This window comes from Artemia franciscana, chromosome 12, assembly GCF_032884065.1.
Source record: "Artemia franciscana chromosome 12, ASM3288406v1, whole genome shotgun sequence".
Taxonomy (NCBI): domain Eukaryota; kingdom Metazoa; phylum Arthropoda; class Branchiopoda; order Anostraca; family Artemiidae; genus Artemia; species Artemia franciscana.
In genome coordinates, this window is record NC_088874.1 from 9,012,301 (window position 1) to 9,031,698 (window position 19,398).

Below are 19,398 nucleotides of genomic sequence, written 5' to 3' on the forward strand. Positions count from 1 at the left end.
GCTTGTAAATGAGTAATTTACAAGCTATTTAAGGATCATTTACAAGTGGCGAGATATCTTTTGTTACTTGAAAAGGTCATCACCTGCTGATGATTGATATACAGCTTTAGTAGTCACCGCAGTCCCAGGGTCATTACAAGCTACCAACTTATGAATAAATACTGAACTCACTACGGTATTCGTGTCATACTGGTCGTAAAAGGCTCGATTCCCACAGTGTAGACTCGTTTTTACCGAAATATGGGGACAAAAATCTCCTTTTAAAAAATTCTATATCTTGAAGTATTGATTGGCTATCATAGAACATGTGTTTCCAGGCGTTCTGAATATTTCGGCGAAAATTATGTTTTGTGGCTCAAAGTCGTAGAAAGCGCAACTTTGCTGTGGTACGATCTCTTTTGTTACTTAAAATGGTTATGATTCACCGATGACTTATTAAAAACCTTGCCAAATCACTAAAACATTCATATCATTATCAGCTACGAACATCAGTCAAGTCTGATCGTGAAATTCCCGTCATACTTTTGCCGCGTTTTTCTAAATGGAGGGCTGAAAATCTCATGTATAGGGTTTTAAACCATGAGAATCTTTTTAGATTCTCTTTAAACAATAGGGTTTTGAACCTATGAAAATTTTCAATTTTCATTACCCACCATTTCGGCCCTTTGTTGGTAGAAACTAATGCCTTTTGGTACAGAATGGTTGTACCATAATGGTTGCACCCATTTTACTGTGATTTGTAACGATGGGAAGCTCAAGACCTCCTGTTTGTTGTTGTAGACCATGAAAAATCGATTCGTCTTATAACGTCCTTGTCTTATGGAAATGACAAAATTGTCTATAAATGTCTTATAAAATGATATTTTAACCCCATTTTGGCGATTTCCTTTCAAACAATCTCTCGCCCAATATATTACAGCAACTGGTTCGACACAATTGACCTTGGCCAAAAAAAATAAACAAGGAAACACATCAGTGCTTCCAATGTGTTTTTTTTTTGTATTTTGTTGTTATTCTGACTGATTAAAGCAGAATAAAAAGAAACAGAAGCAATATTATCATTCAGAGCTTTGGTGATATCATTTTTATGCTGTTGTAGGCGTTTCTCTAAATTCTGGTGAGTTCTCTCTACATATAATTTGCCACAATCGCATGGTATTTGATTAATCAATATCTGTCTTGCGAAAAGAATTCCCTATTGTTCTTCTTGTTTTAGGCGTTTGTGATGGAAAGGCAGTGTGATCTTCGTCGCTATTTACAAAAGAACAGTTCTTTTAAGATCAAAAAATTCCATGAGTAGCCAACAGAAAATAAAAGGCTAATTTTTAAGTCTCTCAATAGTGTTTCACCGACCAAGATATTGACAACTTCTAGTATATGATTATAATTCTCTCCCTAAAAAAACTCAAGCAAGCTCTGTTTTCAGTTAAGGGTTAGTTTTAGAGTTCTAAAGATATTAGAAAATATCACGAGTCAGTTTATTTAAGCTAGGTTTGTAAATATATTATGCGGAATCTGCGAAGGGATAATTTAAGTTAGTTTCAAGTTTCAACTTCACTCTTTACTTCCTTAAGAAAACTTTTTTTTTTAAATCAGTTTTTACTCTTTTTTTTAATCTAAACAAGAGAAATTCATATATAGGTATTACTCCCCATCTTTTTTAAACTTTCTAAAAAATATGTTTAACTTTATCATATAATTAATAAGTCCGATGGGTATTTCGTCACCGGTATCTTTCAGAATTTGCATATACAACATTCAGCTATTTTTAAGAAAATGGAAATAAGTAAATGATTTTTCTTTTAGTTTGGCAGTTTTTATTCAAAATGCGTATTTAATTTTCGCTTACTAAGGGGCCAGGGAAGGAGAGTACACAAGAGAGGGGGGTACCTCCGGTTAAGGGTTTTCAACCATAAAGACTATAATAATACCCTTATTATGCTTATGCAATTTACTGATAATATTTACTGATATATTTACTGATGTAATTTACTGATAATACCCTTATTATGCTCATACAATTTACTGAGGTCAAAATCACCTCACCTAAGAGCTATGACCTCTGTCCACGTAATATGTCAGATAATTCTAATGAACTGGAACCGAAAAGGTCAAAGAGATTTGCCTCCGCTGTTGCATTGAAAAAAATAAGAGCAATAAACTATATGTAATTAGTCTATTAATTATAAATTTTGTTTATTTTTATTCGTGTCTTTTAGTTTTACTGCTGATGATGAACACTGTATATGTGTTCGAAATATCCAGTTAAATAATTTTATATCTATTCACTGTCAATAAAAAGGTATCATCCCTATTTTGAACTGCTTTACTTTCGTCATGGAAAGGCAGTGTGGTCTTCGAAGTTATCAACTCCATCGTAAAGTGCCATGTGGCACATTTCAAAAAAAGAGAGAAGATAATGAAGAATTCGTGAAGACACTTAATAACAAGTTTGAATAATCTATTCGAATATTTCGGATATATATTAATCAGCTGTCATCAGCGAAATACAATTAAAAAATACAAGCCTATTCAAAAAATCGCATCGATAAAATAATTTAAAAAAAATTGAAATTATAAAATAAATTTCTTTAAAAGAGCCCAGGCTTCCTCACCTTACATAGGTGAGTATAACTTTGTTATTCACTGTCTTTGCAAATTCCTCATTATGTTCTCCCTTTTTTTGTATGATGGAAAGGCAGTTTGGTCTTCGTCATTATTTATATGTCACCCTCCAGAATGGAAAGGCCGGGAAGCATAATAAGGGTATTATTATAGTCTTTATGGTTGAAAACCCTTAACCGGAGGTACCCCCCTCTCTTGTGTACTCTCCTTCCCTGGCCCCTTAGTAAGCGAAAATTAAATACGCATTTTGAATAAAAACTGCCAAACTAAAAGAAAAAAAATAATTTATTTATTTCTGTTTTCTTAAAAATAACTGAATGTCGTATATGCAAATTCTGAAAGATACCGGTGGCGAAATACCCATCGGACTTATTAATTATGTGATAAAGTTAAACATATTTTTTTGGAAAGTTTAAAAAGATGGGGAGTAATACCTATATTTGAATGTCTTTTGTTTAGATTAAAAAAAGAGTAAAAACTGATTTAAAAAAACAAAGTTTTCTTAAGGAAGTAAAGAGTGAAGTTGAAAGGTAAAACTAACTTAAATTATCCCTTCGCAGATTCCGCATAATATATTTACAAACCTAGCTTAAATAAACTGACTCGTGATATTTTCTAATATCTTTAGAATTCTAAAACTAGCCCTTAACCGAAAACAGAGCTTGCTTGAGTTTTTTTAGAGAGAGAATTATAATCATATACTTGAAGTTGTCAATATCTTGGTCGGTGAAGCACTATTGAGAGACTTAAAAATTAGCCTTTTATTTTCTGTTGGCTACTCATGGAATTTTTTGATCTTAAAAGAACTGTTCCTTTGTAAATAGCGACGAAGACCACACTGCCTTTCCATCACAAACGCCTAAAACAAGAAGAACAATAGGGAATTCTTTTCGCAAGACAGATATTGATTAAATCAAATACCATACGATTGTGGCAAATTATATGTAGAGAGAACTCACCAGAATTTAGAAAAACGCCTACAACAGCATAAAAATGATATCACCAAAGCTCTAAATGATAATATTGCTTCTGTTTCTTTTTATTCTTTTTAAGCAGTCATGCCATGTGCTTGAAAATCCTAGCCATAAATTACTTTTTGAAGAATCCGCCCTTAATTAACAATGACCTAGGCATAAAGCAAGTAGTCCGAGAAGCAATTGGAATCAGACTTAAGATTAATAATAATATTTCCTTAAGTAGGGATTTGGGAGAATATTCTCTAAGTACTCTATAAATAAATTCAATTAAAACGATCTTACAAAATATTATAAAAAAAACAATAGATATTAACACACAACCTGTCACACATAAACCTATTAGATCAGCAGCCACAAAAGCAAGATTAACACTGAAACGTGTTTCTAATCATTCTCTTCCATTTCAATGGATTGCCTCGTTTCATCACAATTTATTTTCCTGGTTTAACTTCGTTGAAGTAAGGATGCTGGGATTGCTTGAAAAAAAAAGTTTAGTTTTATTGATTGTATCTTGTTGTAAGTTTTTTACAATACAGATTTATTTATTTATGTCTTGCTGAGGACGGCCCTTGGACAGAGGGCCAAAATATTCATTCTAATTAGTTTCCCACTGTCTTGCGAAAAGAATTCCCTATTGTTCTTCTTGTTGTTTGTGTTATTTTGTAGGTCGGTTTTGTGTTTTCCTGCTACCACTACTAACAACCCGTAGCAGCACAAAGCCAACGGAGCGCATAGCTGTGTCATTTTTTGGTTGTATTAACCCCAAGGGTTCCATTCCCCAGTTACGACGGCCATGTGACATGCACGTCTGAACCGCAGTTCCCAGATTTTCCAGTCATGGAAACCGTCGTAGCATGACTGGAAACGCTCTAGACATGGACTCATCCATTGTCCTGATATAATAGTTAAATAATACCGACCTTGTATAAATAGTTCTATAAAATAATACGACCCTGTATTAAATAATACCGACTTAAATAATACCGACTCTTGTATTTACCGACCAGCTATGTTTCTCATATGATTTCTTAACACGCAAACAGCTTAAGAGGGTGGGGGAGGGCTGAATAAGGTACCCGCTCATTTTTGAGTATTTTTGTTTGTTTTAGAGTTTTTACGTTATCATTTGCTTTTATTATAGAAAAACACTATATTTTTGTTTTTAATTGTGTTATAATCAGTCAATTGTAGGTTGCACAACAAAATGTTAAGAAGAACGAAATGGATAGTGAGTAGGAGTATGTTTTTTGAAACTGAAAATTATTATCAACCTTATCAGCCCAGTAATTATGACATTTCAGCCAATCTAGATAAAAGACTATTGATTAAATGTGCTCATTAGTTAAAAACTAAAAAAAAAAAAACTAAAATAAGTGAGTAATACGGTCTAAAATGCCTGAAAATCTTTTTTCGGGTATAATTTTCCACTTTTTTATATTTTCTCCTGAGATTTTCCGAAGTGATTCATCTGATACTTATGGTCATACGGGGATGAGTTCTGCCTCTAAACTCATAAACAGATAACTAAATGAATGTACACTCACAACTTCTCCACAATAACAAGAGGGCTCCCTTATTATCCATTCTGAACGCTTTGTCTGATTACTTTAGTAACCACCTCTATAAAGAAGATAATTATTATTAGCTTTATTTTTTTTTCTCTCTTTACTCACGCTTGAAAAAATCATGTTATATGTAGCTTTTATTTGTTTTTAACGCCATATTCAGAGCTAGTATAAATATGAGGGTTGCTCCCACCCTCATCAACCACCGCTCTATGCTTAAGGTTAACATTTGTTTAAAAATGCCTCAAGCCTTGCGCCTCGTCCATTAATTTTGACGTCATATTTAGAGTTATCCTAAATATGAGAAGACTGCAACCACCACCGTCCCTCAGCTCCAGGTCTGTACGCTAAAGTGTAACTTTTTGAATGCAGATTTCTATAAATATGAAGGTGGTCACCCACTAAAACTCTAGCTTCTCAAACTTGTCGTTCAATCTTTATATCATAATGCTTTGGCCCTTCTCCGTTAAATACTACCGGTTCACGGTTCAGCGACGAGAGGAGAACTGACACCACCTTTGCACTCTTAGCAGTTCGTTTGCATGCACTCCTTCAAATAAAGGAAAGCCACGGGGTAAAACGGGTGTACTGATAATAGTATTTTACAAGGGTTGGCACTTGTATGAAGTTTGTAAGTGTCCGTTTTTTCATTGTTTAATGTTTTTTTTTTATCTTTTTTCGTGTTATACAATATTGAATTGGTTTTTATGGCACTTGGTATTAACTAAGTGACATATAGCAATCGCAAATTCTGTCGGTCTGTCTGTCCGTCCCGGTTTAGCTACTTTAGGCACTTCCAGGTAAGCTAGGACGATTAAATTTGGCAGGCGTATCAGGGACCTGACCAGATTAAATTAGAAATAGTCATTTTCCCCATTTGACAATCTGGCGCGGGGGGGGGGAGTAGGGGGCCCGTTAATTCGGAAAAAATAGAAAAATGAAGTATTTCTAACTTACGAACGGTTGATCAGATCTTAATAAAATTTGATGTTTGGAAGGATATCGCATCTCAGAGCTGTTATTTTAATTCCCGACCGGATCTGGTGACAATGGGGGGGAGTTGGGAGGGGGAAACCTAAAATCTTGGAAAACACTTAAAGTGGAGGGATCGGGATGAAACTTGGTGGGAAAAATAAGCACAAGTCCTAGATACATGATTGACATAACCGGAACGGATCCGCTCTCCGGGGTAGTTGGGGGGGGGGGGTTAATTCTGAAAAATTAGAAAAAATGAGGTATTTTTAACTAACGAACGGGTGATCGGATCTCAATGAAATTTGATATTTAGAAGGATATCGTGTCTCAAAGCTATTATTTCAAATCCCGACCGGATCTGGTGACATTGGGGTGATTTTGGGGTGGGGGAACCTAAAATCATGGAAAACACTTATATTCGAGGGATCGGGATGAAACTTGTTGAGAAAAATAAGCAGAAGTCTTAAATACGTGATTTACATAATTGGAACGGATCCGCCCTATTGGGGGGGGGGTTAATTCTGAAAAATTAGAAAAAATGACGCATTTTTAACTTACCAAGGAGTGGTCGGATCTTCATGAAACTTCATATTTAGAAGGACCTCGTAACTCAGATCTCTTAATTTAAATCTCAACCGGATCCAGCGTCATTGGGGGGGGGGCAGTTGGGGGGACCGGAAATCTTAGAAAATACTTAAAGCGGAGAGACCAGGATGAAACTGGATGGGAAGAATAAAAACCTGTCTAAGATACGTTACTGACATAACCGGACCGGATCTGCTCTCTTTGGTGGGGTTGGGGGGGGGAGGTAATTTGGAAAAATAAGGTATTTGTAACTTACGAAAGGGTGACCAGATCTTACTTAAATTTGATATTTAGAAGTATCTTGTGCTTTAAAGCTCTAATTTTAAATTCTGACCAAATCCTGTGACATTGGGGGGAATTGGAGGGGGGAACCGGAATTCGTGGAAAACGTGAAAATTGGGGTATTTTTATCTTACGAATAGGTGATTGGATCTTAATGAAATTTGCTATTTAGAAGGAATTCATTTCTCAGAGCTCTTATTTTAGATTCCGACCAGATCTTTTGACATTGGTGGTATTTGGAGGGGGAAATCTTGTAAAACACTTGGAGTGGAGGAATCGGGATGAAGCTTGGTGGATAGAATAAGCAAATGTCCTTGATACGTGATTGACTGAACCGTACCGGATTCGCTCTCTTTGGGGGAGTTGGGGGAAGGGATTCAGAGATTTGGTGAGTTTAGTGCTTCTGGACGTGCTAGGACAATGAAAATTGGTAGGCGTGTCAGAGAGCTGCATAAATTGGCTTGATAAAGTCGTTTTCCCAGATTTGACCATCTGGGAGGCTAAAGGGAGAGGAAAAATTAGAAAACATTTGGTACTAGCTGTTGGGGTGGCGCTTCGTGCCCCCCAAGCTCCCCCGCGCGCGTAAGTCGTTAAGCGCCATATTAGTTACGCGCCAGCGCCATTGTAGTTGTGTCCCTATGTCCCACCTGTGAATATATATATATATATATATATATATATATATATATATATATATATATATATATATATATATATATATATATATATATATATATATATATATATATATATATATATCTTTACTGTCCCATTGTCTGTGCATATAAATAGATTGTCAGGTTTACCGACTCTTGAACATGCAACATATAATGGTCCATGGGAAAACAATCCGTATTCAGATCTATGCCTCATGATTCTAATGATTGCCCTTGAATTTATATTCCCTGTGTCCCGGTCGTCATTTGTGTCCCGGTGTCCCGGTCGTCATTTGTGTCCTGGTGTCCCGGTCTGTATATACATTCGTTTTTGAATTGGTCTTTTTTTAGTTTTTAGTTTTTTACCTTTTTTTTTAGTTTTTTTAGTTAAACCTCATGATTCTAATGATTGCCCTTGAGCTTTGTTGATGGTGATTGCTAATCGAACATTCTCTGTGTCCCCGTCGTCATTTATATATCCCCCTGTGCCCCCCGGCGTCCCCGTTGTAGTTGTGTCCCTGTGTCCCGGTCGTCATTTATATTCCCTGTGTCCCGGTCGTCATTTGTATCCCGGCGTCCCGGTCTGTATATACATTCGTTTTTGAAATGGTATATGATGAAATAATTTTTTGTATTTTTCCCCTTTTTTCTTTTTAGTTTTTTTTTTGGTTTTTACTTTTTTTTAGTTTTTTTAGTTTTTTTTCTTTTTTCCATTTAGTTTTTTTTAATTTTTTTTTTTTTTAATTTTGTTTTTCTCCTTTATTTTTCATTTTTTTTCCTTTTTTTCTTTTTTAGTTTTTTTAGTTTTTATTAGTTTTTAGTTTTTTTTTTCTTTTTAGTTTTTTTTTGTAGTTTTTACCTTTTTTTTTAGTTTTTAGTTTTTTTTTACTTATGTCGTGGTCGTCATTTATACTCCCTGTGTCCCGGTCGTCATTTGTGTCCCGGTGCTTTGTTGATGGTGATTGCTAATCGAACATTCCTTGTGTCCCGGTCGCTTTCTCTTTGAGTGTGCCGGTCGTCATTTATATTCCCTATGTGCCGGTGTCCCGTTCGTCATTTGTGTCCCGATGTCCCGGTCTGTAATTTCGTCAGTCGAAAACATGACGTCAGTCGACACACAAACATGACGTCACTCGACAGATACACACACACACAGACAACTTATTTATAACTTATTTATTTATTACTCATTATAACAGGTATTTATAACTTACGAATGGGTGATCGGATCTTAATGAAATTTGATATTTAGAAGGGCATCGTGACTCAGAGCTCTTATTTTAAATCCTGACCGGTATTAAGCCTCTGATTTTCCTTTTAAATCAATCTGTTGATTCTTAGAATTTTGCTAGAGTCGCTTTCTCTTTGAGTGTGCCGGTCGTCATTTATATTCCCTATGTGCCGGTGTCCCGTTCGTCATTTGTGTCCCGATGTCCCGGTCTGTAATTTCGTCAGTCGAAAACATGACGTCAGTCGACACACAAACATGACGTCACTCGACAGATACACACACACACAGACAACTTATTTATAACTTATTTATTTATAACTTATTTATAACAGGTATTTATAACTTACGAATGGGTGATCGGATCTTAATGAAATTTGATATTTAGAAGGGCATCGTGACTCAGAGCTCTTATTTTAAATCCTGACCGGTATTAAGCCTCTGATTTTCCTTTTAAATCAATCTATTGATTCTTAGAATTTTGCTAGAGCTCATACCATACGAGCTCTTGGCTCTTAGCTCTTCTTGCCTCGTCACAAGTGCCATATGACCTCTTAGCTCTTGTTGTAAAAGTATACGAAAGAGCTTGGTGCAAAGAAAACTTAAACCTACAAACATTTGTAACAACAAATTTGACTGTGGCAATTATTTAGCGCCACTATGAACAAAACTAATTATTTAAAAAGTGGATACAGTTAAAGAACCAAGCATTAGATTTTAAAATTTTTACATGATAAATTTTAGCTCTTTTGTCTTTTGACTTAGGGCGTTACAGTCCCTTCTTTTTTTGATGTTGGAGTTGTATAATTTTACACTTTTAAAATTGTGGAAGTGGTCATAGGAAAGAGAATCTCGAAAACAAGAAACAAACATTATCTAAATTTTCATTGTGGCGATTGGTGGTATCACTGCGACAAAAATAGTTATTTCAAAAATGGATAGAGTTAAAGAATCAGTTTCCAAATTTTACATTTTGTATTTTGAAAAAGCTTAAGTACTAATTTTTGAGCCCTTGATCGTGGAACTTATACAGGACCAAAATAATTATTTCAAAAATGGATAGAGCTAAAGAATCAGTTTCCAATTTTTACATTTTGTATGTTGAAAAACCTTAAGTACTAATTTTTGAGCCATTGATCGTGGAACTTATACAGGACCAAAATAATTATTTCAAAAATGGATAGAGCTAAAGAATCAGTTTCCAATTTTTACATTTTGTATGTTGAAAAGCCTTAAGTACTAATTTTTGAGCCCTTGATCATGGAAATTATACAGAACCAAAATAATTATTTCAAAAATGGATAGAGCTAAAGAATAAGTTTCCAAGTTTTACATTTTGTGTGTTGAAAAACCTTAATTACTAATTTTTGAGCCCTTGATTGTGGAACTTATACGTGATCAAAATGATTATTTCAAAAATGGATAGAGCTAAAGAATCAGTTTCCAGTTTTTACATTTTGTATGTTGAAAAACCCTAAGTACTAATTTTTGAGCCCTTGATTGCGGAACTTATAAGCCTTCCCCCTTGTATAGTGTATATTCGCAGGTTTGTTTTTTCTACAAAACAAATTACCATTCTTGGGCAAGGGTTTATTTGAAATTAAATGTCTATTTTTGTAAATTTTTATCACAAATTGTGACTGGTGGTGTTTTCATTGTGACGAAAATGATTAATTCCTAAATGAACAGATGTGAAGAAGCAAAAGTTTGACTTTTAGGTTTTGTATATTTAAAAACCCCTGTTTTTAAATGTAAGAAAAATGTAAGAAAAACTTTCTAGTAAGAAATTTTTTTAGCTGAAGCTTTTTCAGAGATGGTGAATTGAATCTTAAGAAATCGTCTTAATATCTCCATCGTAAAGCACCATATGGTACCTTCTGGAGTGGAAAGACCGGGAAGCATAATGAAGGTACCAATATAATGTCTTTGGTCGAAAATCCTTAACCACGGGTCAAAAACCTCTTCCTCACTTATATGCTCCACCTCCAGAAACTATTATACGCTCCTCTCAAAAACTATTGCTTCGCAGATCATGCAAAATATATCTCCAAAACTAGCTTTAATAAACTAACTCGTGCTATTACTAATTTTTTTAAGAATTCTAAAAGCTATAACTTTAACTGGAAACATAAAAACAAAATATTCCCTTAGGAGTAAAAATTCAGTGTACAGAAAATAGGAGAAAAATTTACAGGTTAGTTTATAGTCTTTTGCCAACCATAATATCGAAATATTTTAGTATACATTAATAATTCTCCATAATACCCAAAAGCTCATTTTTCAGTAAAGTAATAATTTTTAGAATTCTACAGAGATTGGAAAATATCACGAATCAATTTATTTGAGCTAGTTTTGTAACTACATCTTGCGTAATCTGCGAAGCGGTGATTTTTGTTTGTATTAGGCCCCAACTCTACTATCTCCTTCCGTAACAAATAAATTGGGTACTCGTGGTTACATCAAACACACTCAAGAAGTGAAGTTAGGTTAATCATAATGAAATATACCAAAACATGATGAAAATATAATACTTCGGTTTATATAATAATATAATTTGTGCTATATATTTGCTCGTTAGGGGAGGCGGAGTAAAGTAACCTCACTTAACCTTGCCCCCATTCTCCCTAACGTGCAAATATATAGCCCAAATAATGCAAGTCCAATGCATTCTGTCATCCGTCTTTTTCCTCTTTGACTATGAAAACAGCAAACTTCCCGACGGTGTTTTATATAATACATAAGTGCCAAAAAATGATTTTATTTATTTAACGGAGGGTGTTAAGGCCCCTCCTTTTTTATACAATGTCCTCCCCCTAGAAGACCCAGTCTCGGCTTAACAACAAAAATTTGACCCAATTATTCAATACTTTCGCTTTACTTTTATTACTTTTTACTTTTCATTTTCAATACTTTTCATTTAATAAATGAAATCATTTAATATTTTCATTTTTACTTTTCATTTAATAAAAATAATTTTTATTAATTATTACTTTTCACTTTCGTTTTTTTTTTACTACGCGACGGTGTTTTGCACCACATAGAGATATTATAATATATTATAATATCCACATAATATACCACATAATATATTACATATTTATCTTTGATTTATGTATGGCCGTTATCTTGTCTATAATGGTTCTTTGATAGAAACGTTTATGCATGGAATGCTTGACTTCCGATGCTGGCATGACATTTCATGGTATGTCATGGCATGACATTTTTTTTTCCAGAACGTCTTTTGGCTCTTTACTTAGGCAGCGCTAGAGTGCTGCGTCTGACTTTGACAAACTTGTAAATGAGTCTTTAAATCCGAGCCTGTTTTTATTGTCAAGCTTTGTTTTTACTCGAAGGTGGTTATTAAAATTCAAAATGGACTTTTTTCAGAAATGTCATAGCTTTTGGGGTGCTATTGCAATATCATGTAAATTAAGCCACTAGGGTTAATTAACCGGCCGTATAAACAAGGAAATTCATCTGGCCTTTGACCCCTGCCGAAACACTTGGATTCTTTCAATCTCGTTTAATATTTCCTATAGTTCTTTATGCACCTGCTTTTGAACATCGATCAAAGCCCCTCACCCTGTACGGTTTAATGTCCACCGAAATAAATGACTAGCCTCTCAACTTTACCTAAATATTTAGTATGTTACAAAGTGAATTATAGGTTGCTATTTTAGAAGAGGTTGCATCCTTTAGTTTCATTTATTTATTGTTAGATGTTCCTAGATAGTTTAAAAAAATTAAATGCGAGCAGAAAAGAGCGATTCGGACAGAAAAAGTACAGAAATTACCCAAGATAAAGAGTAAGATGTAACTCCTAAAAATTCCCTCGCATATTCTAATATTGTTCTCTTTACTGAAAACGCACGAAGTTTATAAAATCTGCTTTTTTTGGAAAAATGTCAAGACAGGGAGAAAACCTCCATATTTTGCCATTGTAAACGTTTTCTTTAGTTGTGTTTAGCATGCATTTGTGTAAGTTCTTCTTAGTGATAGATTTACAATCAAGAACTTACCGAGGATTTCTTGCAATTACTGTGAAATGACATCGTGCATAAAATCATATGGCTTTCTTGTTGCATAGTTTGACGCCTCAGATTGATTCATGCATCGTTGTCCTATCAGGTTTCCTGAGTTTCGGCCATAAACTGACAATAAACGATGCTCGACAAAAAGAAATCTTCATCATGAAATCATTTCTAGGCTACTGTATGCCTATTTTTATGTCAAGGTAGACTATTTATGGCATCAATTTGCTGATCTATATTATAACAAGAATTGCTGCAGAAAGTCTAGACCTATCCCACGAAAACCATCAATCAAATAAGCCTATATCCCCAAAACCAGTTACCTGAAAAAAGCGCGAAAACCTGATTCTTACTGCTGATGGAATAGGTATGACAACGACTTCTTCTTACTGGGTCTTCCGTATGTTTATTGACATCAAGGTCAAGATCAGCAGTGATCAGTTGGTAGACTTTTGGTATTTTTTGGTTGGTATCTCAGTTTGTGTTTTCGGTGTAGGAATCATCGGCCAGGATCCATTTTAAATAGGTACATTCCTGAAGTATTGTTATTTTTATGAGAAAAAGACAGCAGTTACATTTATTTTTATTCATCCGGACTATTGTCATATTTGTGACTTAAGTTGACAGGGTTGTCAACGCTAAATAGAATAAACGCCATAAGTGACTCTGGGCTTTGAGTAGACTGGGGAATATATAAATGGCTATTTTTTTTAAATACTGACCCTTTTTTTACTGGTAAAAAAAAAAAACAAATATGAACAAACGATTTGCTGAACTCGTTTTCGATTTTGAATTAGTATTATTAAATGTTGCTTTGAAGCAAACACAAATTAAAAATGTTGTCTTGCAAGACTTGCTATAGTAATAAAATATAATACCGTGCAGGATGCATGACTTAGAGATTTCTGTCACCATCTTTTTTATTACAATGAAGCCTGTTCTTGGCTGCGACACACCTTACTATCAATAGATGGAGCGAACACAACCCCCCCCTTGGACCTGTCAATATTTGAGCTAAGGCGAAAATGAGCTATGAAAAATCATTTGACCAACCATTATTTGTAGGTTGTACCTCCAACACTAGAATATAGCCCTAGATCAAACCCCCTTCTATAATCAATAATATTATGGCGGTGATGAAGATGAATCACCTTAACTTGCTATGATATCAATGAAGCGTCAAACGATTTTCGAAACCTCCCCTCTGGAAGGTTTTTGCTTCGAAAATTCACTCTAAAATATCATTGAATTAGGTTGAAAGTGGTGAGGTTTACAGTTAACCAAACAGGAAACGGCAAAACTGCAAGAAGAGGGGAGGGAAAAGTTAACTAATAATAAACCTTTTGGGGAATAGGGAAAAATAATGTTAACCAAGCAGCCAATTACAGAACTGCGTAGGAAAAGTGTTATTACCGCTTAGCCCCATCTCCGTTAAAAGTCTAGCCACGGCTCTGCTATTGTGGTACTGAGGAGAGTATCACTTAAAAAGAAGGATTAAACTAGTGCTCCGGAACCGTAAATGGTGCCATTAACATTTAAAAAATGACAAAGCTTTGTGTCAGCATTTTGCAATAATCGCCATTCATGAGAAGGTGTTAAAACTAGCGACGTTTTGAATTTTGTCCAGAAACCGTGTCATTTCCCTATCGAAAAGTTTAATTTTAAGTTTTGCATATGTTCCATGGATATATATTGCTATTTATGTAAGTCTAATTATGTAGAACCATATAGTTATTTCAGTTTCTCTTGTTTTTTTTTGTTTTGTTTTTTACATACTACAACCAGTAATGACATATCACATAGACCGCGTTATTTTGTCATTGAATGGGTTTCAACGGGAATGGGAAAAAATTGGGAGAATTTGATGAGTAATTAGGAAATTACCTGTTCGGTATGCTTGCATACTTACTTAGTACGATGAAATCTTATCACTGAATGGCATGTCATAGGCATCATAGGGGAGGGAGCATTGTGTAGGGAGTAGTTCATTATCCTATAAATATACTCTGCTTTTCTCACCTTCACCAAATGTCCAAAAATGATAGGACATTCCTAGAAACTTCATTCCAGCATAGCTATATGCGCAGGATTTTATTTTGGAGGGTAGATAGCATTAATGAGAGAGGAATGGGTTGCATACGTGAAAAAATAGAAGTATGTTAAACGAAAATGTATAAGAACAGACGAGGAATTGTGTTTTAAAAACTTCAGATTTTTTAGGGGAGAATCGATCCCCTCTAAAACTTTGGCTGGGAACAAAAGGGACGAACACCCTCTCTTCGAATGTTGAAATTGTTGTTGTTCGACCCGAGTTTACCTTTTATCAGTCGTGGTTCACTAAACGATTAACGCGTGTTGTTGGAATCTGGACCCCCTCCAAGATCTAGATCCGGCTATGTTAATGATGTCAGTGCCCCTTTGAAAAAGCTTTTATAGCGCGGGTTTTATAATTGGCTCGTTAGTTGATCGTGTCTCACTGAATAACATTTGTTGAATGTTATAATAAGTGAGTTTTTTTTTCTTCATGTCTGACTTTTGAAGATGATATCGATTATATAGGAAAAAGTAAATATCGTTTTATATCGCAGATTTAATGGACTACGTCAAGATATGTAATACTAGGAAAAGGTTGGTGTATTTTTTTCTGAAAAGTTCCAGTACCTGAGAATTATTTGGTACTTATGTATTATCCAGAATACACTCAAGAAGTTTGCTTTGATTGATCTGAGTAAACAAGTTTTTCTCTCGCATTCGTTTATAATTAGCTTATTCTTTCTTGAAATAAACTGCGATGAAGGTATATTTTAATTAAATATTTAATATATACAGGTGGTCAGTTTAGGTAATTAATATAAGGCGTTCTGGGTGGCCTGCTTTCCATAGTTCTTCGTTGTAGTTTCCTTAATTTTGTTTCTAAAGTATTATACTTTCACTATATTTTGGAATATTTCATTATGATTAACCTAACTTCACTTCTCGAGTGTGTTCTGGATAATACGTAAGTGCCGATTATTTTATAAGCTACCGGGAGCAATTTCTATTAAATTTAAACTCCTTCATTTTGTAATATTCTAATAACCACTCCATAAAACTTAACCTTCCCCTAAAAAGACCGCATGGCATTACAGAGGCCTGTGGATACGTATAACTGTCAGACTACAGAAACGGTGATGTGAGCACATTCTGATTCGGATTCCTAAGCCTCACCACCCTAGAAGATCCTGGAAATATGTATCTCGATCTTGCTATGGCTGTATGACCTTGGATTCAACAGCTTCCCCTTTAATAAGTTGGACGTCCTTGAGACTTGATTCTCGACCTGGCTGTGTTCATTTGTAACCTCTGCGCAATCAGCAGTTGTTTCTTCTTCAGCTTCTTTGTAGGTGAAATTTGATTATGAACTATAGTGTGCAATCTACTCCTCACTTAAGTGGGTAAACCTCTTGCCTGTATTTCTATTTTTTATGGTTTTATTATTATTTTTTATACCAGAATAAATGATGGGTATGAGAGTGAAATTCTTTGACATCTTTTCCAGCAAATAAGGGTTATTATGCGGTTCTCTTGGGTATATTTGTATTTTATCATTTAGAGAAGCTAGATTTCCAGCACTTACGGAATTTTTCATTTTTGTGTGATTTTTTTTTTCGGCGGTTTGTTTTTGTTGTCAACAATTACTTTAAGCAAAAACCCAGTCTGCAAAAATAGACCTTGGTTAATTTTAAAAATGTGTTAATTAGGCTACTATATTTTAAGCTGATAGGCCTATTAGTGGAAAAATTATGCTTTCTTTGTCCAATAGAGAAGCTAGATTTCCAGCACTTACGGATTTTTTGTTTTTTACCTATAACTGAAACACAATAAAAACAGAATAACCGAAAAATGGAATAAGCTAAAAATCTGAAGTGTGCTTAAAACGTCTTTAGGTCTATGCTACAATTTAAAAACTTCGGAATAAATTAAACTAAAATAAGATAATGGCGAATAAACTAAAAGGATTTACTGTTACTTCTGCTTGACCTTTCATTTGTGCAATTTGCGTCTGCCTTACTCACCCTTCCTTTGGCATCTCTTGTTTTTTCTTTGATATAAACCGAAAGAAACAAGTGAAGCGACGACTAATTATTCAAGCTGAGGGGATTTGCATTTTTGGGAATTTTCTTTAAAAAAAAAGCTGCAATTCGGTGAATTGAACGAAGATTTTTAAAGGAGGATAATTTGAAGGGAGGCCGTAATTAGGAAAAAATTATTCCTTATTTTCATTTCTAAAATTATTGCTGTATCCACAAGATATACCCATCTATACATTGACCAGTCATGAAAAATTCCTTTCGTAGGTGCCTGAAGGAATTTTTTTTCTGGACAGGAAGAAACAATGCTAGTGTCCTCAGCTTTAATAAAATCTGGCTGTCTCTCTCATTTCATCAGTGTGCTACACAAAAAGAAAAGAACATGATAAAGGATTAATGTCCAAGGCGAACGGTGCAATGAATCTATCAGGACGAAATTTTCTTTTTACTTTGCACAAAAAAAAACACGATTCGCTAGCTATTTGGCCGTCCAAAATCAAAATGCATTCCCTACAAATAACAAGATTTCATGGCAAGTGCGTACGGACGGGATAAATGAACGACCAGATACTAGCAAGCTTGCTGACGTCATTAATAAATACCATAGTAACTACCATGTAATTACAAAAAAACCCTGAGATTTTGATGATTTGGATTTTCTGTTATACGTATATCATTATTTAAAATGTAATTTTTAGTCGTTTACGGGTATTAAGAAGATGAAACAAAAGAGTAACGTATGGCAAAATATATAATATATAATATCAGTATCCCCTACCTTTAAATTATTATAAAAATTACTTAAATAAATAATTATTTTGCTTCAACAAAGTGAAGTGCTTTTAGGAATGACATAAGTATTTTAGTATTGTTAGGATTACTTCTATCATTCCTAAAAGCACTTTGCTTTTCTTTAGCCCACCCCCTCCTTTAATGTGTAAACATATAGCACAGATCGTATATTTTTCGTGTATTTTGCCATAAGTCACTCTTTTTGTTTCAACTCATTTCAACTCAATACTCGTAAATTGAAACAACTTAATTCACTAGTAAACAGTGGCACAGCTACGACGGAAAGGATCTGACGATTTTTTTTTATATCTTCTTGTATTTTCCCCATAGCCCCACTATTCTCGGTGCTTTTTTTTAATTTTACCCCCCCCCCCGTCCCAAAAAATATCTGCTTGCGTTTTAAGCTTAAAACCCGTTTTTTGTGGGGAACGCTTTTTGATTTTGGATGCCCGTATTGTATACTACGGTAAATACCTGTTCAGTTTATTTACGAATGCTCATCAAGCCCAGGGGTAATATGCCCCACCTCTGACAAGATTATTGACAGTTTGCTTTGCAGTTAGCTATGAGAACCACAGCAAGACAGTGTGCACTCCAAGCAGCTCGACTTATAGCCCCGGCACGGCTTCCTCCAATAATACCCAATGGTATCCTCCCGTATGAAAGTGTTCCTACACCGTCGGATGATAAGTCTTCTCTGTTAACTTCACAGATACACGATTACATCGATGCTAAGCATAAGGAGACGCAAGTTGGTGATATTTTTCGGGATCAGCTCGGCCATGTTAAGGGATTGTGGCTATCTAATCCTGGTAACTATCAACAAGTATTTGAACAAGAAGGGGAGTTCCCGAAAAGTATGAAACCAGAAGCTTGGAAAATATACAATGAGGATAACAAGTGTAAGCGAGGTCTATTTTTCATGTAAGTACTCATTTTTACCTTCACGATATTCTTAGAAACTGTTATGGTAGTTAATATGTCATACATTATTATAGGTGAGAATGCTACGGCTAAAATACAGTAGCCTTACCTGCAAAATTCAACTAATGCAAAGCACACACCCGTAAAACCCAAGAACAATTCTACTCTCACAAAAACCAATCCACAGAAACATTTGGCCCAAAGAAATTTTTTTCTTAATTAAAAAACATTTCAATAAAAGAAAATTAAGTATATCTTTTATGTGTGTTTATCCACATTTAGACTCTTAAAGAAGAGACGTAGAAAAAAATTGGTGTCTGGGCACCGCCAAGTCTTTTTTTATCAGAATTGTTAGATTTAAGCAGCTGTTCAATTGTGTTCAAGATAGATCCCCGATACTAGCGATATCAAGATACCTTCTTTTTTTTCTTTCTTTAATAAGGATTTAGCTATTGGCTTTGTCATGAAAAATAAAATCTCAAAATACCTAGAAATTGGCCTTAATCCACTAGAACTAATTCGCTTCTTTCTATAGTTTATAATCCCGTGCAGTCGTTTGACAACACCGTAATGAGCTATTTATACCTGCTTCTGCTTAAATTCAAATCTGTTGAGTGATCTTGCAGTCCCTTTTGTCCAAACAGAGATAAGAATCGATTGTCAACCTTGATTCTCGGAAAATGTGGTT

At 34.7% G+C, this 19,398-nt stretch overlaps 1 protein-coding gene across 9 annotated transcripts in view; it reads left to right on the forward strand.

The window, feature by feature from the left end:
• The window catches only part of LOC136033641 (cytochrome P450 315a1, mitochondrial-like), a 102,787-nt gene that overhangs the window by 34,845 nt on the left and 48,544 nt on the right, over window positions 1–19,398 (forward strand). For 5 of the 9 annotated variants that reach the window (XR_010618981.1, XM_065714452.1, XM_065714453.1 and 2 more), the window contains one exon: window positions 18,346–18,710. Coding sequence is in view for 8 of the 9 variants with exons in the window: in XM_065714452.1 (XP_065570524.1) it covers window positions 18,346–18,710 (365 nt within the window). In the remaining variant the exon portion in view is untranslated. Of the gene's footprint in view, window positions 1–13,428; window positions 13,451–15,375; window positions 15,553–18,345; window positions 18,711–19,398 lie in introns of those variants that run through there. The other 4 variants (XM_065714457.1, XM_065714454.1, XM_065714455.1 and 1 more) reach the window with 4 other exon arrangements.